The following is a 25,972-nucleotide window of genomic DNA, read 5'->3' as shown; positions in this document are numbered from 1 at the left end:
TTCTTTCTTTCCCTTTTCTTTCATTTTATTAATTTAATAATTGAATTTTTATTTATTTTTTAACATAATTTGTTTTTTTCTTTTTTTACGTTCATATATTTGTTTATTTAGAAAAAGCATATACTCTATAACAATAAAACAAATTTTATTCTACTTTTAAAACATCTGTAAAGTAGTTATGTTTAATATTTTTCCATTGAATTACATTCGAATGACTTTTAAGTTTCTTTAAAAATAATTAAATACTTTCTTTTTATCACGATAAAAAGAAAGCTTCCTGCAGTTTTTGCATCGATAAAGAAGATAAAGTAGTTTAAGGACTCTATCTCTTTAGATTATCGAATGTATGGAAAAAAAAATTTTATTAAGAGATTTGTGCTATAATTTATTGACATACAAATTGCAAGCATCGCCAGAATTCTCTACTGGATCAAATATAAGACAATAAAAATCATAAATCTTGAAATAAATTTAAGAAAAAGTGACCATCAATCTCTGATCTATCGTGTACAATATATCGAGCATTATATAAATGTACTTCATATAACAAGCAACAATCAATCTTATTACGTATGTTGACGTACTATGCGAAGTCAGCCGTTTCGTATGGCGATGTATAGTCGTGAGCTAAAAGGTTGCAACACATTTTCTTTGATGGTAGATAGTTTGATGCTTAATTGGTTGGATCCACAGGTAAGAACCAATGACGTTCGCCGTTTGATGAGCAAGTCTACATTTCAAAAACAATCGAAGAAAATGTGTTGCAACCTTTTAGCTCACGACTATACATAATTATGATATAATGTGCAGAAGAATTACCTCGGTATATGATGGTTTGCACGGTGTGCAGTCTCATGTGCATGCACGAATAGTTGTGACCGTGTTCGTGACGTATTGATCCTCGGTACCGTCTATAGTGATATTTTCCCCGTCTCCCTTCCTCTCTTTTTCTCTTTCTCTCGTATGGGTACATTTTCGTTTATTCTACCGCGCGCGTTTACTTTGCCACCCCTTCTCTGGGTAGTGTTTCTTACGCGTATGACAATACCTCCGGACACGTATACAGTTAGAGCAAACAAGAAAAAGAAGAAAAGATGTGCGACACACAACAACTAATGAACCAATAGCTATAAACATTATTCAAGACTACTCATCAATTTTAATTACTTTAGAATATTTGATAGATTAATTGAGAATAAAAGATATTTCCTCTTCATAATTAACTCGACGCATTTTAAATAAATTAAAAATGTTGAAATTATAAAATTTGTAAAAAGTAGTTCAAATAAAAATATTTGCTATATTAGAAGCACTTTGTCATTCTGATATTTTTTAGAAATATTATGTTTCTTTAAAAAAATCAACAAATTATATTATTTTTTAGTGATTTATAATAATTGTTAAATATTTCATCGTGCTAAATTCTTGATTACTCGCTAGAAGATGCAGAGACACAAGCAAGTGAATTTATTTTCTCTTATTCGTACTTTGCGTGCCTTATGTAATTTCTACCTAAAATTAAAAATAAATCTTTGTATTTTGGCTTCTCAATGCTGATAATGAAAAGGCACCGTATAAAATCGTTGTTTTCATATTTTATAAAAAAGCTTTTGCAAGCAGAAGTTAAATTTTGATGTTAGTCGGCTATTCTTTCGATATTTGCGGCGGTAATAAGCAGAAGTCGCGTGAATACATCGGTTCCTAAGGGCGATCGACTAAATTTTTCTCCCGCCGTACGCTCGCATTTTAGTTCTGGGAGACAGCCGGGCAGACTAATTCCCAGTTATCGATTCCACGCATACGTGGAAACGTACGCTCGTGTCGTACTCATGTAGGGCGGACTCTCACCGTGTTCCTTACACCTGACCGAAACGCGATTACGACGACGTTGATGACAAATCTGGCTCTTCACGTTCCCACAATGCGTACTCTCTTTCTCGCGTTGCCCGAATTCGCTTTTGAGAATGGCGTAAAATGTACATCGATCCGTCGTGCTGGGAAGATTTCCGGGTCGATTTCTGGGTCGATGGGGGCACGTCGCGCGGAGAATGTAACTGCAAATTTCACGTGCCACGTGTTACAATTTCATTATCGCAGCAGCGTTATTAATCTACGTTTGTGCTCGCATTTGGGTCGCTTCCGACCGTATACGTGTGCGACTGTTCACCGGCTACGGGTTTGCCAACGATTGCGAGGGGTTTCCTCGGTGTATGCACCTGGAGTCGTTCACACCGATTTATCTCGCGCCAAGAATAGCCAGCGTCTTTTTTTTTCATGCGGCCAGCGCTATATTAATATAACGCATGTTAATGTCAATGTTACAGAGATTTATAATATATTAACATCATTATTTTACCATTATCGTAAGTACGCAAAGAAGAAACATGAAGTCCGAAAGTAAACGTGAGGTATCAGATATTGGATCGCAATTGATTTGCAATGTTATGTCTCAAAAAATATTACGACTGAATGTCAACTAAAATGACGATTGATCATCAATTCAGTAAATTCAAATGATAACTGATGTAAATTACCACGATAGGATAGTTTATCTTCTTGGATAATTAATCAAGGGTCGTCCCTAGGGGCGACGCATAAATTTTTTTTGTGGATCATCCTTGCGGGACAAGGATAATGCACCTAGTTGCCGGTGTTATATACACACGATATACCTATAATTGCACGTGGGGCAGCTTCGTAACGCTTCGTGGATCGATAGCCGGGAAATGGCCGGAAGCCAAGTCCGACGACGACGTCGTTTCGAGTTTTGCCGTTGTCACAGTGCGCGAGGGCCAACCCCTTTCGCCGCGAGTGTCCCACTTCTGTTTCAGTAACCCCCGACGCACAATTCTTCTCCCGACGTCTCTCTCAAGATTGCCCCCCACCCACCCTCCGAAAAGTCCTTCCCGTCATTTCGTTCTTTTATAGACCGTCGAAATGCAGCTCGATTCAATGCTGAAGTGGAACTTACACGAGATACACACACACACACACACACACAGGGATTCTCTGCGGCGAAAATTAAATTGTTCGCGCGCGGATGTCCAACAATGTATTCGTGCTGTTTAACAGATTGTTGCAATCTGGTATTCATGCAGATCTCATCGATCGTTCCATCGATTTATGAACAGCGGATAGATGGAAATTTTTTCTGACAGCATGCTCGAAAGAATATCTATCGAGCGCAAATTTGTTGGTTCGAGTTAATTTATGCGATCTATTCTGATGTTATTGAGACGTTGCTTTAGTAAATAGATGACCCTATTTTCACTGACTCATTATAATACATGCAACATACATATTTTTACGGTGAAAGGTGAAAATTTCCGCAATCTTGACACTTCTGTAAATGCGGGTGCAGAGACATAAAAATTAATAATTTATTAATTAAGACTTTCGAATCATTTAGAATACATGTAGTTATCAAATAAAAATAATCTTTGTAACTTGTATTGCAAATCCATTAATGTTATCGCGAGTATAAGAGTCGTGCTTAAAAATAGGAGAGACGAGAGATTGAAGCATATAAGAAACTTTTCTTGCATCCCCGATCAAAAAGTCAACGGCTGTAAAAAGAAAGGGGACATTATATGGCGCGTGCCACTCCAACAGTGTCCACTTCCTTATTTTTTGGAGATCGCGTGACACGAGGTTTCACGCATCGTTCTTTCAGCGGTGTGATTGTACCTGGAAGAGGTGTCATCCCACAAAATAACGGCAGCGGGTGCCGTAAATGATGCGTGAAAGCAGCTGTCTTTCGAGCACTCCGTCTTCGGCCATCGCAATCTACTTTTATTCACGTTTGCGACGATTTAAAACGAATAAAATCATGCGTGCAGAATCATTGTAGAAAAATACTGCTGAAGAGACGAGAAGTAAAAAAGAATTAGCGTCAGCAAAAATTGGCGTCGGAATGCGAAACTATAGATGTTTAAAGAAATCTGCTAACGGAACATTATCGTTGAATAAATAAATAAATGTATATTTCTATTATTGCTTTATTCATTATTACTTTCATTGAAAAATATGTGAAACGAGATTAAATTAAAAAATAAAATTGCAAAAAAATTTCGTAATACACAATTTCGCATTCGCTGCGACGTGACTTAATATACTGGCCACACAACTGCTCGTTCAATCGTAGTCCATCTTGCATCTGTTTCTATGTCGCCCTCCTCCACTCCTCCCTCTCCCCCTCCACAAAATTGTATTTTCCGATTTAAAACGAAGAACGCGATGTTCGTCGTTTTAACGCAAAACCAAGAATACCGGATTTATAGTACACAATCGTGAATGCGGAACCACGCGAAGGAGGGTACGAAGAGGAGAGACTTGATAGGAGGGCACACATAAAAGAGGGAGAAAGAAGGCCCACGTAGGTCGCGGGGTCCCGCAACAACAAGTTGCAGCCACCTGGCGAGGGTGATGCCGGCCACCCAGTGGCCCTTCCAGGTGCTCCCCCTGTAGAACCCCCTGCTTCGCGCTGCGTGCCTGCTGGCCGACGCCGACGCCGCCGCAACGTGAAGCAGCACGAAGACAGCATACACGAGGAGTCGCCGGCATCTCAAAGAGCGAGGTGTGCGATATCGCGTTCGTTTAGGGATATACGCGCGAATCGATGACGTTCCGAAATCGATACGCACATCTGCCGCAACGAAGAGTCTATTGACTCCTGGTCGGTCGAGGGGATCCCATGCGAATTTTGGAAGCCCAAAATTAGCCGGGAGATGGACTCGGTGGTCAATACGAGTAATCACGCGTGTCAGTGTGCCGTCAATACTTTTTTTAACTGTAGAATTTTTTTCATGAATTCGACGCTTTGCAATGTTTAAATATTTCGTTAACTGATTTTAAGATTATATAAAATACAAAATTAGTTCGCGGTAAATATACGACGGTTCGACAAGGTCTTAAGTTTCTTTCAAATATACGAATATCGACGTTTATAAAAATTAGTACCTAACTTTAGATATTATCGAGTGAGCCATTCACAATCTGTTCAATTGTTTTACAATCTAATCCTTTCTTTATGAAAAGTGCAAGTTGGAAAGTGACGTTTCATTAGACTTGTCGCAATAATGCTCGCTGGCAATATTTCGCGGAATACAGTTTCAGTTAAAAAGAATCTTCGTTGTTCATAGACAATAATTTTTTTACGCGTAGCAAGACTGTTGCCAAAATGCAGGAATAAAAGAAGAGTATTTATAGATCGATGCGGTAGACCGAAGACAAGCAAACATTGTATAACATAAAATTGTGATTTATGTTATACTTATATTACTTAATCCTTACATTACTTTTACTATATTTTATCGGTCAAGGATACCTTGAATATTCAAATCAAATTAACTGTAAAAATAACGTACAAATACGTTCTACATACGTCCTCGCAGCACGTGCACTTGTATCACGTTGAAATGCAACCGTATTGCATTCTCAACTCTGTTGCCTCGTGCAGGGTTGCTATAGTTTCAGAAAATTCTATCGCTCCACCTATATGCATATTCACGCGATGCGATAAAAATGAAAAAAAAAAAAAAAAATGAAAACTCACGCAAACTCCAGACTCGATATTGCTGGCGGCATATATTACTTCTTAGTACCCGCATATATAAATATATATGTATATATATTCGCACGCATTATACATTTTTAGGAAAAAGAGCGTCTATCTTTTAGATATATCTGCGCAATATATGTGCATAGAGCTGCTATAAATTTTCATCCTGCAATTTGCGAAAAAAGAAATACGTGAATCGTGACATATTTCTTTTATTATATCAACGATGGGACTTTTCTATTTGACAAATATAGAAGAGGGGAGGGGAGAGGACTCTCTATTTCTGTTGAGTAATATGCTCAACATGTAGAACGAGGCAATGCATATTTAAAGGCAACTCGATAAATCGAAGGAAATTCCTTCCTCAGGATCTCGCCTTCTGGCACGTCTCTCCCATCCAATGCTTTCAGCGTGTCCGTGTATTTGTACGTGCGTCCGAGTTCGATTATGTATACTCATGTATGAGTGCTACGGTGGGTAATGTGTGCACTGTATTGCCGCATGCTTGTGTAACACTTTAGACACGTACAACGTGGCCAAATTTACACACAGCCATAAATGTACATTTATGTTTGTGCAATATACGTTTACACAATAACAAGTGATGGTCGTAAGTTTCGTGCACAAGATGCACAGGGTGTTTTAATTCAAGAATAAAAAATTTGTACTTTCTAAAGCGAAGAGACGAATAATAAAGCTGAAATTGGGAATTCAAATGAGAGAAATTGGACGTGTTTCATGTTATATCATGTATCACATTAAAATTAATAGATATAGAAAGTTTCAACGATAAAAATTATTTCTTTTTATATTTAAAATCACATTGCTGTTCAGGTATACATTTGTCTGCCAAACTGTTGCTATATATTTCTAGGTTGTTTGGCATGGGATCTTCTTTCTATTTCTGTACGACTAAAAAAATATTTTCAATTGTCATTAAGTTTAAAAAAAATCACACACAAGAAGAAAAAATGGCATTTTTTAATAAGCGATCTTCGTGCGAACCGAAGAGTACCGCGGGGCAAAATAGGACACCCGGTATACCCCTGTGCCGGGGGTAAAGCGTGTGTGGCCGTGGTGGCGGTGGTGTGTGGCACAGGTCGCGGGGGTGCCGCGTTTCAGACGCCGCGTTGCGGCGGGGCATCGATTTCGGCCCAGGCCGATGGCATCGACGGGGCGCTCCTTCCGGGGCCATCGCGACGTCGTCGTCGCGAGCGTCGCGGCGGCGCTGCTGCCGCCGCCACCACCGCCGCCGCCGCCGCCGGCGCTATGTCGCGAAGGCCGTCGTCGTCGTCGTCGTCGCCGTCGTCGCAGAGAGCGAGAGAGCGAAGAGAAGAGTGCTCACCACCTCTACCTTAGCCGGTAGCCGCTCGCTCGCAGCTCCGCCGACTAACGGCGTTGTCGCCGTTCCGCTCGACGCACGCCGACGCCGACGCCGCCTGCGCGCGAGGCCGCGGCACGCCGCGCCGCACCGCGCCGACACGGGCGGGCGGGCAGACACACACTTACGGCAGTCGAGGGCAGTCGAGAGGCTGCCCGTCGTGCGTGGTGCTGCTTAGTAGCTGGCCGTGTGCTAGAGAGCTTCGCCACTGCTCGTGCTGCTGGCCTGCTGGCAGCCGGCGCAAAGGCGCGTTACCCCCCAGTCAGTGAAGCGAGAGAGCCGCGACAGTGCGCGAGCGAGAGTTCACGGTGACGGATCGGTCTGCTCCTCTGCGACAGCAAAAAAAAAAAATAACGAAGCGCACTGTTTAACAGAGAGGGAGAGAGAGAAAGATAGTCGAGGCAGAAAGAGCGCGCTCAGACAGACATTCTGGCAAAGAGAGAGAAAGAGAGAGAGAGAGAGAGAAAGAGAGAGAGAGTCCAGCTGAAAAGTGGCTGGATTGTCTATCGGAACCGTCGTGAAGGAGTTGCGAACGCAAACTCCAGCAAATACTGTACGAATTGAACTAAAGTTGTAAAAAATGCACGAAAGGGGGTAAGCTTCCGCGCGCACCGGGTAGGTCCTGCTTAAACGAACGCTGAACCACTGATTTGCTAATCCGCTACGTACTCGGTACCACCGTGCACGAGCGGAGCACAATTGCTCGATGCGCCGGTGCACCACCAGCTGCAGCTGCCACCGCCGCCGCTACTACCGCCTTTACGGTGCTACCACTACCGCCGGTGCTGCTACCGCCGCTATTGCCGCCGCCACCGTCGCCACCGCCACCACCGCCACCACCGCCGCCACCGCCGCGCCGCTGCCGCCGCTGCCGCCGCTGGCAAGACCTCGCAGAGGTGTCCACCTCGTGGCAGCCGACACTTCCTACCGGACGGTGGTAGTGTCCAGGCGCGCTGGACGACGCACCAGCTGTAGTAGTCAGTCGTTCGACAGAAAAGGTGGAGGAAGAACGTGTTGTCTCGATGGCACTTGGTGGTAGTTCCTCGTCGCGCGACCAAGGGTGGTCGTCGAGTTTCGAATAGAGAAAAGCAAAAGGGGACAAAGACAGTCGAAAGAGAGAGAGAGAAAGAGAGAGAGAGAGAGAGAGAAAGAGAGAGAAAGGGTGCTGAAAGGGACAGAGACAGTTGAACCCTTCTTTCCTTCCGCGCTCGACGCGTGTCATCGTTAATACGTAGCGCGTATACGTTTGGAGGGTTTCTTCCCTCCGACGCGGCGGATATAATACGCGGATTCCTCGAGGCCTTCACCCTCGTCGGTCGTCGGTGCGTCACGCGTCACGGTACTACGGCACTCCGGAACGTGTGTCACGTGAAAGGAGCAGCGCGGCGCGTCAGGGTCGTCGTCCTGACGGTAAATCCGAGAACGAAAAAGCGCGTCCTCGCGAAACGGACTATCTCGTCGTACCGCCGCGATCGTCCGCTATCATTTCACAAAACGTATTTTTCGCAGGGATAGTACAACCGTCGAGATATCGTTGCTGGCAGGAATACAGTGATCGGTAGCAGATTCGGACCAGAAATAGAGAGAGAGAAAGAGAGAGAGAGAGAGAGGGGGAGAGAGAGAGAGAGAGAGAGAGAGCGACGGCTCTGAGAAAGGGTTCAAGTGGTTAGTCAGTTGATCGGTTGATCGCGGTCGGTTAGTTGGTTGGTTGATTGGTGCTACGTGTGCCGGTGGCTAGTGGTAGCTCGGCTCGGACGGCCCAGGTAGCGGTAATGCCTCGTAGCAGCGATCTCGTCGCCAGGTCGCACGGTGTCGCAGGCAGGGTGAGGGACTGGGCCGCCGAAGGTAGTACTGGCGCGGGTGTAGTTGCGGGCACCGCGGGCAGGATACGTTGACGAGCGCAGCCGACTCCGGTGGCACGTTGCTGGCCACCGTCGTCGTCGCTGCTCCCGCAGGCCATGTATCGAGGCGAGCCGGCGATCGACCGTGCCGGCGGCGGCGGCGGTAACCGCAGTGCCGGCGACCCGCGCCGAGCGAGATCGCCGCGTCGACGTCGTGCATCGGCGGCCGCCGACCTGCTCGAGGACGCCGACGGTGAGGAAGAGCCCTACGGGAAAGAGAAGGAGGAGGATGAAAAGGCCTACGTCGTCCTCGATGTGCAACCAACGTCGTACGGCGACTCCACGGCGAGGGTGTGCTGCGACGATGACTCCTGCTGCTGTCGTGCCGCCCAGAAGAGGCCGGGCAGAAGACGGCGCGGCACGGGAAATGCTCTCATCAGGATACTTTATGTCGCTGCCGCCGCTGCCTTCCTCGCGCTTGCCGTCTCACCAGGTATAAAACGAGTAAATCTTGTCGATTGTGCAATGACATAACGACCTTTGTTCGATCTATTCACGGAGAGAACAATTTTATTGCAGTATCTTAAAATTTACCTAGCTACAGATCGAAAAATAATTTTACGTTGAGCGATCCAAATAATTATGTAGGACGCCCAAGTATGATAATGTTGCTGCAAACAGTTTTCACGTTCTAGCAACCAAGTTAAACATTCGATACAATTTTTTAAACGGTTCAACGTAATTATTTTCAGATTTGTATTTTAACAAAATTGTTCTTTCCGTGTAGGATATGCACGTTGAGTGAGAATGGAAACGTCTTAGACTGCTTTAATTTGGCAGAGAAAAGTTCCGTAGCACCTACGTGAGAAGGATGAGACAATTCTACTGTTCTGTCGAATACATTTCTTTTGTGAGACAGAAAATTCGTTAGTGTCACGAAAAGTGAGACTCGGGAAGACCAATCATTTTCACAAAAATCGAATAATTACCAGAATATAAAAATAATTACAATGAATTAGAATTTCATCATGATGTCACGCTTTCACTCAACAGACCTATCTCATAGCTCTTAATGAAAGTTTCATTATCGTTATAACGTCGTTACATAAAATATATGATAGAAAAACTGCGCAACGATATTACAACGCTAATGAAATTGTCGTTAACAGTTATAGAATAAGACTGCAAGTCTTTATTAAATATTTAATAAATTCCATTTTCTATCTTTTTTAATAAGACGCGAGAATTCACTTGATTATATTCGATTTCTCACAAATTCTAAAAGCATGAAATTTCCTCCAAAAATTTTTATCTTATCTGTTTATTATTCCGCTTCTGAATAGATCTCTTGGTAATTTAAAGAAAAACGTTTTTCCTGGTACCGCGGTCGAATGCTTCATTAATCCAAAATAAATATTTCTTTAATTCAGAATAAATATTTTTTTTCTTTCGTTTGTTTCTCATTCTTCGCCTGACAAGAGTGCCAAGTTACATTTCTATGCTAAAGAATAGACAATAGACGTCGTTCCGATTTTTTTCCGTTTCCACAGGAAAATTCCCATTCTCGCAGTATTCAATTGCGCGCAAGCTGAAAAGAAATTTTAAAGAAATTTTAAAGAAATAGTAAGTCGATATTTCCATCCTTCAGATAAAAATTTTCAGACACGTGTACTTTTGTTGCTTCCAATAAACATTATTTATCCTTTAATAGATTAGGTGCGTTGCCCGTTGATTTTTCAAAAATTCACCAACAGGGGAGTAATCTTTAAAGCCGATTTCCACCAACGTTCGATTCGCAGAACCGAATTGAATTGAATCGAGATTGAATGTTCGTACGTCCCGCACAGTCGACAAACGAACTGCCACAGTTTATCTATGATTGATCGGCCTCACGATCGAAAGATGACGTGTATCTCGATTGCTATGAAAATTCGCTGCGATACGATCACCCCGGGGACCACGTCGCGCTTCACCCTGATCTTTAACAAAATAGCCCGCGAGAGCCCCAGAAATGCGAAGGATAAACAGGGCGGCCTTTTATCGAGGAAGTAAGACAAATATTCGTGGCATGCAGTACGTGTGTCTGCATCATGTCCACATGTGAGTATGCAGGCACGTGTATTAATAAAACACCGATGGAGCGAGATTCTCGAGATTCATCCGTTTCCACAGAGAGTCCCATTCTCACATCGATGTATCAAAATAAGCTGCACCAATATCGAAATTCCTAATTAATGAAATTGTGACTATAGCTTTATCTCAAGCTCTAATGAGCTATGTTGGCAGTTTTGATGCAAAAAAGGTTTTTTTTTTTTAATTGGATAGTTATCTCGACTTTTTTTGTCGCATCTGCCAATTTTTGATTGACAAAATAATAATAATAGATAAATATATAAACAGAAGGAAACAATAAATTAAAATAAATTAACTAGGCTTCACTATTTATTTTATTTATGTGGGTCAAAATATCAGAACATCTCTCGGTATTTTGCTAAAATTATTATCGTGAACGCGAGAATTGTAACGATAAAATTGATAAAAAGAGATGAAAGTGATATTCATTTTGAATAATTATTGTTTAGTGGAATATTCAAAAGATTCTGGAAGCAAATCGTTCTGGTCCTGAGGTGGGTAAACGCGACAATCGCATGACGCATTGCGTCAGAATTCAATTGTGTGATTCGAGCATCTTGATTTCCGCTTTTAATTCGACGACGGAGAACTAAAGAAGTTGAATGATCTTTACATTCAAAATGTCCAAAAAGAAATTCATTAATCTTTAAATGATCAAATTGATAAATTTTGATAACGTTACACCTCGATGCAATTATATTGATAAATTATACAATAATGTCTACTTAATAAGTTGTAAGTTAAAACCGTTGTTATTTCTCGTCACTTAATTTCTTAATTATAATAATAGAACCAATTAATAATCACAGATGAAATTATAAAAATATAAAAATGTGTGGCATAAATTGAGTAAAAAAGTTACGAAAGAATTGCGTATTCTTTGTAATATTTTATAAAATATCGATGTAAATGTTTACGTAAAAGTATATGACATTATAGAAATTAATAAAGGAAATTGCTTCATTATTAAAAGTTAATATTCTGAAGAAAGTACATTTATTAAAAAAAAAAAAAAAACAATAAGAGAGCGGTATAAGAAATATCTCTTTTGTACTTTTCAGCAAAGATTGAGATAAATCGTCATTGTATTCGACTGTTAAATCGTCGTTTCGTGGTCATCAAATATGTGCGACGATAGCCGCCTCGCACACAATACGCGTCATATTTATTGGCTATAAATTATAGTTAGTTCGTAATTTGCCACCCATGAGCTAATGACAAGACGTCGTATAAATCACGAGACACGCTCAGCAAGTCGGACTTCGGCAATATGTCGAAATGATTTGCGCTCTGATATAATGATTCATAATTGGCAATTCAGGAGTTATAATGCGGATTAATTCCAAAAGAGATCGCACGCATAGCGCATTAACAAGCCATTTAATTGGCCATACAATTTATTCATTCCATTTTAATTTTTCATTTATCGCAACATTTGACAAGTTATATATTTAAATATATCTTTTATCAAATACCCGCAAAACTTTGTAAATAAAATAAATAGTTGGTAAAGACTGGTTTAATTCATTATATTATTTCTCTCTATTTTGTCAAGTGAAAATTGGCAGGCGCGACCAAAAGTCGGAGATAATTATTCAATTAAAGAAATAACTTTCTCCACCGACAAAAGCGCCGACAAAGCTCATTAGAGCCTCAGACAAAGCTACAGTTACAATTTCAACAATCAGGTGAGATTTTTTTGACAATCGCGCGCATATCACTCACGTGGAGTCGCCTGCACCCTCGCGATTCGTTAATTATGCCTCCTCCCCCCTTCCTTTCCGCATTCACTTTCCCCTATTCGCGTCGCGGGATCTTCTATTTATCCCGACAACGCATAAATATCCCTGCGAGACGACAATCAAAGGGGACTGCGCGAGTAATCTCGTAAGGGCGACGTGCATTACTCCTACCTGATGCGCCATTAAAACGTCGTCGATGCACTTAAAACGTGAGTAAGAACTCTCCTCGTCTGTGTAGCACCGGCGTGTTTCCCTCCTCCTTCCCTACCGCCTTCCCTCGTTTTTCTCTCTCGATCTTTCTTCCGTTCTCGCGTCGTCCCCCTCACGGATTCGTGTGGTTCGCTCGCTCAATCCGCTTGAAACGTGGCGTGTGGCCCGTAGACATCGTCGAGCCGCACCCACGCACGCTATTTATCTCGTCTGCCGAAGCCGAGTGCCAAGAGAGTATTTTTTCGCATGCCGCCTCTCGGGCTCTCCTTCTCTCTTTCCGTTCCTCGTTCTGGTTAACGCGACCGGGGCCCCCGGGACCCCCTGGTCGCACTTTTACACTACAATCTGTCGCTCTCGCTTTCTTCTACTTTCTACTTTCAACGTTCGCCTCACCGTGTTACGAGGAAGCACAGATGACGAGCCACGCGACGAAATCGTATCGAAGAGAGGATGATGGTGCCACTTCTTAAATTTAGATACTTTCTAAGAGCTATCTGGCTTCATCGACTAGCTGCTCTTCTGACTGAGCTCACATTGTACATATAGTTATGAGGGAGAAAGAAAGAGAGATGTGTGATACGTTAAATAAAAAATAAGCATGGATCTTCTAATTTGTAATTTTAAAAATATCTTTGATTCGCGTTTCAATGAAACTCGAGAGACACGGATCGAGGGACCGAAGCAGCCAGTGATCCCTCGTTTTCGTTGTCATTCATCGTAAAAATATCATATGATTGCAAATCGTGTGACCACAAATTATTGTGCGCTATACCAGAGACGACACCGTTTCCTCATATATCTTCTCGTGAATTTATTTACCAGGAAAATCTAAAATAACGCAAGCCGCACATGCGTATAGCAAAGTGCAGGAGTCGTGCAATTAATAATTTCGCCAAGTCATCCGTCTTTCTTAAGTATCTCCTTAAAGCAGAGCCAGACTGTCGGTCGCGACGCGGAGGTAGTCGTATAATAATCGCCACCGAGAAAAGTACGCTCGTAAAACTGCGTCTCTCGCAACTTGGTTTCTAGAAAACGCGATAAAACTGCGAAGCGCCTGTAGCAGCAGCAGCAGCAGCAGTAAAATTGCGTGCAGCTCGACCCACAGCTTAAAAATTATCACGGTGACAATGTAGGATGCAATGTGATCTATTTATAGATCTAGTCGAAAGATCTCTTTCCCATGTCAGTTGCAACCGTAGCTTCGACATCATCCTATTCCCGGGAAAAAGCAATTAGTGCTCGTGTTTGGCGCGTCGCAATAATAAATACTTTTCTCCTACGGATTCTCTTCCGTCCATGGAGGAGGAGGAGGAGGAGGAGGTGGAGAATCTCTGAATTTTTATGAGAAGGTGAACACACTCGACGCCCATAATTCTCCGGATGGCGAGGGTGAGTCAGAGGAGAACGCGCCATCGCCATCCCCCTTGTTCCTGTCTCCCGAGACTGCGGGTTACTTTCCCGATTTTACCGTCGTGTCGTGAATTAGTTACGTACACGCGACGTAAAACGTCGATGGCAATCCATATCGCGACGCGCGATGTGCGATCGGATTTCATTGTCTCGCCTTCGAGTGTGCCTCGAATTTAATTGAACGCGAGGCTCCGCAATGGCTCTCGAGGCTTTTCAAGGAGAGAGCCTTCGATTAAAGCGGAACGGAGCGTTAACGGCAGTTGCTACATCCATCACACTCCAGAGTACCCCGGGGTCGCACCCTCCTTCGCGTTCAAACAAATACGCTCGGATACGTGTAAACGTTGCTGGATGTAAATTAACTCTTGAAATACAGATGTATATTACGATATGGCCTTGGGAGGTGTTAATTTGGTCTGCGTACAATATGACACTGATGCAAACTTGAAATATCATAATGCGATATTATAATTGTGCGGAAATGTTTGCTTTCTATTGTCGAGAATAATTTAGAAAAGGTTATAGAATTAGAAAAATTATATTAAATTATATAAATATTATGAAAAAGAAATTATATGATGTTAAGTCTAAAATATAGATAACGAGAAAAAAACAATAAATTCTGAATAGATTGGAAAACCTTTAGCAAAATACTTATTAAGCACGGACAGTCGCATGTAAGTAGTACGTATAGATTAATACGTTCAAGGAGATGCGGATATTAACTGGCTCTGCTTAAAGCTGCATTTCCAAGACGCGCAGGAATATTGCGACAGCTAATAGATATATCGTTAATAATTGTAATTATTGAACATCTACCGATATTGCGGTAAGACCTCTCTTTGTGCGACCTTAGGCGCCAGACAAACAGCAGTTACATTATTGCGGCTCCACGCGCATTAACAATACGATCACTGTGCTCCCCTCGCCGTTGTAATTTTATGTTCGAACTTGGCTTCGTAGATATCAATGTCATTCGCACTGAGATTGCGCCTTTAAACGATAATTGGTTCGTATCATAATGTTATTTTATCGTGATTTTCGATTAATGCGAAAAATTACATCCTGACTTTATCTCGAAGAATTTAATCATCTAATGCTTCTATTTCGTAAGAACGATTTACATGAATCACCCTTATGATAGTGTCTTCTTATTATAGAAAGAAGACAAAAGAGTCGGCTGAAGTTAAATGAACGTTGGCAAAATTGGCGTTCAGCCGCCAAAGAAATTTCTCCCCGCGCCTTTATCTGGTCAACATCAGAATTACGTTAACTACTCCTTGGAATTGCATGTGGCATGCATGCCGATCGGTCTGGTGGGCGTTTTCTCGATAAACGACACGAATTTTCGTGGAAGAGGAAATTGTTCTCGTCTATGTGCCGCGTGATGAAATTACGCGCCCGCAAAGTTCGCTCGCAAAAGACGGCACTGTCTCGAGGGTTTTTCGGGGTGGCATGACGTGGTGAGCTGCTGCCTCCACCCTCTCATTTCGTCCCTTTAGGTATTACCCTTCACGCACATCCGTGCGTTCACGAACAACGAAACGAAACGTGGTGGTCGCTTGTCACGGTGCCCTTCCCACGCGATTTCGAATCCTTCCTGACCCTTAAGTCGGCCCCCTTGTATCTTCGTCATTGTTCTTGGACGATTTGCGCCCGCGGGCGAGATCAGCTGTATCATCAATGCGTATCTCCCGTTTAGAGATACGCGAAGTAGCAGCTCTGCAATGTCCCCTGTGAAGGAAACTGGATATATGTATGCACCGTACCGAAATCCGAGATGTAGATACGTAGATATGTATGTATATACAATGAGTAAAAAATATTATACTTTCATAAACTTGCTAAAATATACTTCCATATACTTTCAAAAATGTTATATTAATTAATTTACGTATTTAACTTGTTTTTAATAGAATCCATAACTTGAAAAAAAAAAGTATTTCGTTTCTTTATGTTTTATTGTAAATAAATTATCCCAATTTGTAATTTTGATAACAATATATTATTCGACACAAATATAGTGTAATATTTAAAGTTTGATAGACTTTGGCGGAATCGGCTCAGCGTACCTGATTCCACATTTAGTGGCCTTGATTTGCCTTGGCTTTGATTCACTCGTACGATTTAATTCGAAGAAATGAGTAGTTTAAAATAGTACGCCCGGTATATTTGGACACTGCCATGTGTTCGGGGCAGTGAGCCGCTAAACGGAACTATTCTCTTTTCAATTCGAAATAGTGAACTTTTTGAGCAACCTCAACATTTTCACATGGAAAAAGTTTTTGTGTATCTGCATTTAATCGCGCATATAAATATTGGACACGGAAAATCTTTTAGAAATCGTGAGAAATGCCCGTTATAATTGTACCGCGAACATATTTCTTTCCACGTATTCTACAAAAGAAGAGATAAAAAAAAAGACCCTGTGTTAATCAGTGTAATAATTACGACACGGCCGGAATGTGCAATCGTCAATCGAGTTCATGTGTCTCCACGCTTTCTCACATTATGTAACGTAATCAAAGAAAATCGTACGATGCCCGTTTCGGCAGGCGTTGATCCAGCTCGCGGATGTTCCAGCTCTGATTACTGTCGAGTTAGCATAAATTCTAGTGGCCTTATCCTCAATGACCCGTCAGCGAAACTGCGAAGCAATGTCCTGAGTTGCCGAGCTGCTTCGTGGTTAATGTAATTCCCAGTTGAAATATAAATTAGGATCCCGGTTGAAGCGGAATAATTTACTCATTTAAATATTTAAGATCTTAGTATTTAAGAAAGAGAGAGAAAGAGAAAAAGCTACATTTGAAAATACTTTCACTATTTTCTTAAAATATTTAATGAACATTGTTTCGTCCAATAAAAAGACTGGATGAAAACTACTTATCAAAATTCAACGGCAATATAGAAACTTTTATAAAATTTCTTTCGCCATCTCATAATAGTGTTTATAGTTTTCTATCGCGTTTACAGTTTTTATTTTCTACTGTTTAAAAGACCGCACTGCAAAGAGAGCATCGTTATACGCTAAAGGAGCATGCATTCTGTATCAAGAAGAAAGAGAGAGAGAAAGAGATTTTCCTCTATTCATATTCAATGCAGCTCCTCCATCCAAAGTGTGAAGAAATGCAGGTCAACCCCTTCCGTTAATTCAAACGATGACCCAAATTCAGGGAGTAATACACAACGCGTCCTAAAAATATCGTGTCTGAGTTAATCTAAAAATGCTGTATCTGAGAATGTGAAAAGAAGTAGTAATATTTAATCATTTTATGACAAACATGCAGTAAAGAATTGGAAGAGCAACTTTTTTTGGTAGATTCTAATTAAGCCATTCAAATGTAACTAGCTCGCAAATTTATATCAGCTAATAAAATATATTAATTTTATTCGGACTCGAATGAAATTGCACAGAATACCATATCGTAATTGGAAAATCAGAATACAAAGCGTAAGAGATTGCAAGGACAATGACGTATAAAATAGAGATGATAGAGAAACGGGACAAAGAGGGCGAAACACCTGCGAATACGTGCCTATAGGAAGCGCCGTTGTGCGATATCGAAAAAAGAGAAAAATGGAAATGGTACAATGGTGTGTTCGTGCGCACGGTATATGACAGCTGCTGTCACGGGTAGTGCTCCGACCATGTGCTCGGTGCACGCCAAGCATTTTCTACATCCTCCCTCGACGCATCGCGAAACTACAATATGCCTCAACTATGATGAAAATCCCGATGAGAATATTCGATGCAATTTGTTATCGAAGTCTGCATATCATCATATGTAGGTAATTCTACGTATTAAAGCGCTTAACAAATTTTTGGTTGAAAAAAAAGAAGCAAAAAGCCAGCTTTAAATCCGCCAAGTGCTGCGCTGTCGATGCGATGAGAATAAATAGTGCGTCCCGTCGTGCGTAGTAAATTCTGTGCGTACGAGAGAAATATTACAGAGCGGATTTCCCAGTGAAATTCGCGGAAACAATCACGTGTTGAAGATGGATTTTGGCAATGTACCATTTAAATTGGCCTAACGACTACGACGATTTGTTTATCGTAGAGTGTAAAGTAATTCATCACGATCTAAAAATAAGCACAGCCAGTATATAGCGATGAAGATATTTACGTGTCCAACCGAATGATTTATCTGTCGATAATTGTATTATAATAAACAGTTTGATTAATGCAAAAGTAGATTCCGTCGGACGGAATTTGTAATCCGTAGCTAAGATTTTCTTGAAACTGCCATAATTAAACCGCAAATTCTTCTAATCTCGTTTCGAACGTTACAGTCAAAGTCTCATCTCGATCGCGTTGTAAGTAGGTTGGCGATTCGTCGGAAGAGCTACGGATCGATTCCAGCACAACTCGCGCGCGGCCAGATAGGATCTCAATTCCATAATTGCAATAGAGGCCTCCTCGCCGCCTGCCACGCGAATGCACAGACCGATAGTGCTCGCAACCCCTAGCTACGCAGGGCGAGCCGTGTCAGGAACATGAAGCGGCTCGCAATTAGCGTATAGCGTTGTAATCTCGATTACATTGTAAGCAGCGTACCGATACTTTCCGATTTTTGCCGACTCTAACGCATAGCCGACTCTGTTCGTTTCATTAGGCGCCGCAACGGCTTCATTGATTGTTAAATTAGCGTGTAATGTCCCTGATATCTGAATCTGTGGAGCTTCGCGTGGCTTCCTTTAAATTTTAAATAAAATTTTTGTAAATACTTTTTTCCCATATTTCACCGTTTCAGAAGCATTTTACTAATGCTTTTTCTCTGCGCCATAAAAAATGCTTTCTGACATCATGTTGTGTTGTGTTGTGTAAAGCTAGCGACGATTGCTACGTGTATCCAATATCAGCAATCTCGGTGCGGTTGTAAATAGCGTATCGATACTCTCCGATCGATGCCAGCTTTAGCGCGTTGTTTGTTTTATTAGGTTCCGTAAAGGCTTTATCGATTGTTAAATTATCGTGTGGTGTCCTTGAATACTACGAGCCTTTAGCCGTCTAAATCTTCAACTTTGTAGTTATTGGGATCTCTTTAACTCTTTAATTGAAAATTAGGACTCTCGAGAGCGCTCTTTAGAGAACTCTCAAGTTCTTTTCCCATATCACAAATAAAAAAAGGTTGCTACATAAAAGTCTACAGCATTTTTATAATTACGATAATTAGAGCATTTGTGTAAATTGAATATTTTACCAAGTCGTAACGGTCGTAACGAATTTTCACGTTACTCGTAATAATTCTAAATTACAAGGCATTATGCATTGTTTTTGTCAATGAAAAATCCTCTTGTCTGCATTTCTGCGTGTGTCAAGTAAATGATATAAATTTACATTTCTCGCCATCGGAAACAACTCGGTTACGCTCGCCCTCATCGACAGATATAGAAATAGGTTTGGGCCTGTGTTACTATAGTCGCGTATCCAGTTGCAGGGGTGGTCGTGGTTCTAGATAGCTATGCCACTGTGGCCTTGCTGGAGTCGCTCGTGTCGGTAATGGTGCGGTTGCTGGTGGTAATGCGTATATAGCTATAGCGTAGAAAGAGAGAAAGAGAGTGAGAGAGTAAGAGAGTAAGAGAGTAAGAGAGTGAGAGAGAGAGAGAGAGAGAGAGAGAGAGAGAGAGAGAGAGAGCTTTGACTGGTCGCTCGGGAGGGTTGCATAATGCAGCGAGCGTCGAGCTGGCAGGGCGTTGACTTTGTGCAGCATTACGTTTCTTTACCCTTTGGCTTTCTCCCTCTCCACCCTCGTCGCCGTTATCAGCTACGTTGCTCTTGTTTGTCTAGTTTTAATGCACGCGATAATTTATGCACACAGTCGTGCGGAATGTGTCCAAAATTATTTTTAGCGGATAATGAAATTTCCGTTCTGTTAGAATTCTTCTTGCTCGATAAACAAAACAGTGAATGAATAATTCAAAAGAATTCCAACGAACAATCCACTTAACGAGAACAAAGTTGAAATAAAATATCACTTTTGATTTTATATTTAATAGAATAAATCGCCGTTGATTTATCCGTCGGAAAATGTATTCATTTTATTAATATGTTGGATCGATAATAATAAGTGAAAGTCATTCCACGTAATTAATTATTAATGAGAACAATGAGTCTGTTTTCCATCTATATTACTAGCTATCCAGAACACAATCGGTATACATTATGCAAGCATACTGACGCAATTTTCTCTCTACAGTGGTAACAGTTATTTATCATTATCGATCCTCCACAGGTTTTTTTTATTTAGCGAAAAGTCGATTACGTAACGGGAGGAATGTCCTAAGACTCGACTTCACTATGCACAATTGCATACAGTCCTTAATCTTTCTTTCCATCCACCCCACTCGTATTATCATTTTTATCGCTCCCATTTGCTGCTTAACAGAGATAAATGATCATGAATTGCTCCAAGTCGCGGTGTACGGCTTGGAAATAGTTAAATTAAAGTTGGCCTCAGCAAGAGTCCTCGTCGAGTTCTCAAGAAAGAGAATAGAGAATATTTATTGGTATTCCTATTAAGAAGGAAAAATTATATTGTTATCAGCTCATCACGTAAAGAATCATCGTTTACACAGATTATAATTGTCGATCGTTCTAAAAACAACGTCCATTGAACATGAAGATTCGAGTAGGAAATATCTGTGCTTGGGACTTGTTACTCCCAAGAATTCATCGAGATATTGCTTCCAAGAATTAATCGCCGCGATTAATCGCCCTCGCCGGAAACTTTCGCATACGTAACGCGCCGCGCGCCGAAACTCGAAGCGTCCCCCTGCAAATGACTACACCCTTCCTCTCGACCACCTGGGTTTCTAATCGAACGCTGTAAAATCACCGGGGCGAAGAAAGGGCCGCGCCGAGCGATCGCCGATAATCCTAATTGCACAATCGCGCACTACCTTTTCGCTTCCCTCCTCTGTCGGCGCGGTATCGTGTGCGGTATGACGCTTATCGGCGTGCCCGCTCGTCATTTATTAATTTAATTGCTCGCGCCACGTCGTTGGCGACTTCTCGACCGCGCCGAATTCCTTCGCTGATACGTCTCGATCCGCGCCTCCTCTCCCCCACCCCTCTCTCTCTCTCGCTCTTATATCTTTTCGGATGTTCTCACGGCTCGATACGAAACGTGACATCATCCGCGCGGAATTCAGACGAGTGAGACGTGCTTTGATTTACCGCCAACCGACAACGGCGTGGCCGTTCGATTGCCCGTTAAAGACCGGCCCGGCCCCCGGACCAATATTACCGCCGTTTAAGAGCATTTGCCGGCCGGCAACCTCTACACGGAATTCCTTTGAAATCAATAAGTAATATGACATCCAAGGAGGACACCGAGCTCGATTGTCTCCTTGAACATTTATCCTGCTCGTTCGACCCCGAGAGTTTTCGCTCTGATTGTTCCTAATGGCCCTACCGGTTCGACCATTTGGCCGGGTCTGTTCCTTTGGGGGATTTCTTGGAATTGCAGATTAACCCCTGGGAATGCTTTCCGTTACATGCATCATTCGGGGAGACGATTTTTTCACGATTGCTTTTACGATGGTTTTTATATATAAAAAAAAAAAAAAAAAAAAAAAATTTGTGAAGAAAAGCCCACAGTTACTGTTGTGATATTGCGTTTTCAGAGAGTACGCGGAATGGCATAATTCCGATAATAGACGCGATCGTGACGTGAATCGCGTGTTTAATACAATCAATTGCGAATTGGTAATTTTTCATCGTCGATGCCCGTTAATATATTACTCATCGCGCACGTGACTTCAATATACATCTATCGTATGCAAAGCGCGGTATTGAGAAAAGTCTTGATTCTCAACGAGGCGAACGAAGCGTATCGACCTCTCGTCTTTAGCCCGGCGCTAAAGGGCCCGCGCGCGTCTTATCCCAACCGCATTTCTCATTCCGTTTCTCGTTCCTCTCGCTCTCCTCTTCTCTACTGCGCGAGTGCGGCGCATCGCATGCACGTGCAAGTCGCGCTATTTGCACAACGTCGAATACGAGGAGAGTGTACACACGAGGGAGAGAGCCACGTATTATACATACGCGAACTCGTGTGACCTCCTGCCCCCGGCCTAACGCCCCCTGCTCGACCGACCACCCTTCGGCATCCCCTCGAAGCATCCGCCCCACAGCGCTCCTTCCCTCCCTTTCGCCTCCTAGCACCCACCACCCCAGGGCTTTTCCTAGGAGGTTCATCGATCGCCCCCAATCACCCGCACCTGCCATCTTGCCTCTCCATCCCCTTGAAAACCACCGAAAGCTCCGATATCTCTTTGGCCCGTCTTTCTCCCTTGGATTGCTTCACTTCGCTTCTCTTCGCTTCTCTCGCTCCATCTTCATTCGCGGCTTTTCGCTTCGCTTCGCTTCGCTTCGTGCGCGCGCGATAAAGCTCTTCGCGCGAGGCCCCCTCTTTGAGACGGCCTTCCATCGAAATTAACTTCAGCGATCTCGGGATGTGACACCCGATGTCGTCCTCGCCTCTCCCCTTCGCCCCTCTCCCTCCACCTCCTTTGATCTTCGCCGCCGCGCGTTTCCCTCGGCGCGCGTTTCCGCCTCTTTACACACGATCGTGTTGAAAGGGGATACCGATTGCTCTCTGGTGTCTTCATTTTCGCTTTCTTTCCGGCACGGGACTTTCAGCGGCGCGATAAAAATTTTCGCAGCTCTCCATCACGGCTTCGCTGTCTTTTTCGGCATCGAGTCTAGAATATATGTCGTGCAGTTTCCATTAAAATTAGTTTGTATTTCAAATAATTTTCTTTACGTTCTTTCATACGTTATAATGTTCGAAACATCACCTAAATTTGAGCGATTTATTAAGATTAAAATGATACCGCTTAAAATAAAAAAACTTAATGTGAAATACGGTTCTTTAGGAATGACTTTCAATAATTTTTATAGTTAATCGATCGAACGTTTTACCCCATGTTAAACCTCACTGACTTCGTCATTCCGCTTGCTCTTGTAATTAATTCATGACAATAGATCTTAGATCGTGCTCGTTTTTGTCAATTTTTTGTTTCTCGTGTCGTCTCTTTGAACATTTCTTACAAAGAGACGCTCGACCCTTCGAAGCCTTTCCAATTTTCAACGAAATTGCATTTAGGCACGCGCATCCCTCATCTTCGTTCCCCTCTCCTTCGATCGCGTTACTTTACTACCGAATTATTCCGTCGTCGTCGATTTTCCTCAATCTCGTTGAGCTCCATCCGACGATAATCCCGAGAGGCCACCCCAATTAGATTTACCGATGCATCTTTTTCTGCGATCGATCGATTCCACGCTTACGTTTCTTCGGGGCTACTTTCCGGTTCCCTCGAATTTCCCGAGGATATTAATTTCCGCTCGGCCGCTTGGAAGTCGTCCAGAACGATGATGAAAGAAAAGGAATTGGGTTGGAATGGAGCACCGGCACACCGGGGTACGCGGGCACGAATGCTCTAGAGGGTTCGACGTGGCGGGTCGTGAGTTTTTTAGAGGTCTCGTTACAGCCCTGACCTTTCCAAATGCGTCTAGGCCTCGCGTATACGTGCATGCTATGAATATGTAACGGAGTATCGAGAGAGGGATACGCTCGTGCGATACGACTTTAGTTTTGGCTTCCGCGTCCGCAAAGTGTAATGGTAACTGCTTAATTGAATGTTGCAGTGAATAATATTAGAGATTGTAACGTGAGCTTCGTGCTAGCTCCGGAAAACGATAAGTATTCCGAGTGCAATCTGAAGAATACAAAGGTGAAACGCATTTCTTCTAAGCTTGCACCGTAGCGCGCCAAATTAAATTTAAGCCCTGAGCGGATTTTAAATAGTTGCCCACTTGAACTGGAGATATATCGTACACGAAGTCCAGATCAATATAGAGCGCTAGTAGCAAGAATGGGATTTGCAAAAGATACTCGGCTCTTGATTCTTATTATTATGTAGCTATAACAAATGCTTGTACACACGCATAGCTTTGACCTCTAACACTGACACTTTATTTTTACTTTCCATCATATTATTAATATTTCTATTATGTAATCGGCTTCGTATAGATACGACTTTCGCAATTGAAATCTTACTAGCGAAACTGTTTCGATACCGAATTCCATATAAAGAGAATCTCTCGTATAAAAGAAATATTTCGCAGAACTGCTGATTATAATTGTAACAATCGTTACTTTCAAAAATGTACAACTTTTCTTCTCTCAAGGCTGAAAATTTTAAGACACTCCGTGTAACGATCGCCGCATCGAGTTTTCGCCTTCAACCAATTTTTATTGCAAGACGCTTCTGACATTTAACTCGGGGTCTTAATTATGCAGAATATGAGAGTAGTGCAGAGCGAGAAGCGTCCGGTCCGCGGCCCCGACATCATACACTATACATGGCCCGCATACCGCGCACGCAATTTTCTAGGTCGACACGGCGGCAGGGAAGGTCAAGATTGGTTCAAGTCCAAACCTTCGAAGTAGTCGCCGTTGTCGTCGTCGTCGTCATCGACGTCGTCGTCATCGTCGTCGTTGTCTCCGTCGTCGTCGTCGTCGTCGTCGTCGTCGTCGTCGTCGGCGTCGTGGTCGTCGTTGGCGTCGTTGTCGTCGTCGTCGTCGTCGTCGTCGTCGTCGTCGTCGGCGACATGAACACGCGCCGCAGCGTCGACGGCAGTCGATCTATAATTAGCAGAATATCCGTGCAGCGACGCGGCATGACGGCGCGAGACGGGATCGAGGGGTATCGAGGTATCGTGTCTTCATCGGGTTCAAACGAAAAATCGAGATTTGACGATGACGCAAAATATATGAGACAGATATTTGCCCATTTTTCAACAAAGCGAGTGCAAAAGATTATATTAAGTAAGTTTTATATTAGGTTTGTATAAAATTTATATAAACTTACTTAATATAAAATGACAGCGCGTGTATCTCTAAATATAAGATATTACTCATACGCCTAACACATATATACGTAAAAAAAAATCTTTTGCTCATGAGAGAAATTGATCAGATATATTATTATTGTATTATCAGATTCTATTTGATACCTGAAAATTAGTAACATTTCTTTTACTTACAAACTCTTTTATTAATTGCGTCTTGTGCCCGCATTAATAACGAGAGACAGATTTCATAGACATTACTAAAATATAAGACCCTTTAGAATCTTTTTTACTTAAAATTATTTATTATCTTTATGAATTAAATCTATTATTTTTTATTCGTTAATGTAGATGTAAATAATTGCTGTTCACGTGTAATAGCAAAGTCGTGTCGATGCTCATTAAAATGAGCGTCGATACCTTCGCAGTCGTTCCTTCTCCGCGCTGCATTTGACGACGGATGTTTTCAGTCAAGATTGAACATAGAATGCATAAATATTTGGCCACAATCATTTTCTCGTCTTGCGAGAGAATGACGACAGCACATCTTTCAAAAGACGCCGCTGTTTATTGACACTAGGTTAATTCTACTCTCGTTGACGTGCGCTGTCTCGCACTGCTTCCGCTTCCTCCTTATCCTCTTCTCTCCGCGTCATCTTTGCGATGAGAGTCTGCAAGTGGCTAGGTCGTTCGAAAAAAAGAAAAAAAAAGAAACGCTCTCTGCATCAGCCGACAAACGCACGATGAAGAAATATTGAAATTGATTTAAAATGTCAATTATTAGAAATTCCAACTTAATTTTATTATCCTATTTAATTATAATGTTATATTATCACAAAT

The 25,972-nt window shown here is 42.3% G+C and overlaps 1 protein-coding gene across 4 annotated transcripts in view; it reads left to right on the top strand.

Moving 5' to 3' along the window:
• The first annotated feature begins 6,917 nt into the window (after positions 1–6,917).
• LOC105197821 (protein kinase C-binding protein NELL1) overlaps positions 6,918–25,972 on the top strand; it is a 75,729-nt gene continuing 56,674 nt past the window's right edge. For 2 of the 4 annotated variants that reach the window (XM_026131614.2, XM_011164374.3), the window contains exon 1: positions 6,921–9,275. In XM_026131614.2, coding sequence (XP_025987399.1) covers positions 8,900–9,275 — 376 coding nt within the window. In that variant the 5' untranslated portion in view covers positions 6,921–8,899. Of the gene's footprint in view, positions 9,276–25,972 lie in introns of all 4 variants that reach the window. The other 2 variants (XM_039454688.1, XM_026131613.2) reach the window with 2 other exon arrangements.

The sequence above is a fragment of the Solenopsis invicta genome, chromosome 10 (genome assembly GCF_016802725.1).
Source record: "Solenopsis invicta isolate M01_SB chromosome 10, UNIL_Sinv_3.0, whole genome shotgun sequence".
Classification (NCBI taxonomy): domain Eukaryota; kingdom Metazoa; phylum Arthropoda; class Insecta; order Hymenoptera; family Formicidae; genus Solenopsis; species Solenopsis invicta.
Note: the sequence above shows the minus strand (reverse complement) of the source record. Positions and strands in the feature narration are given on the sequence as shown.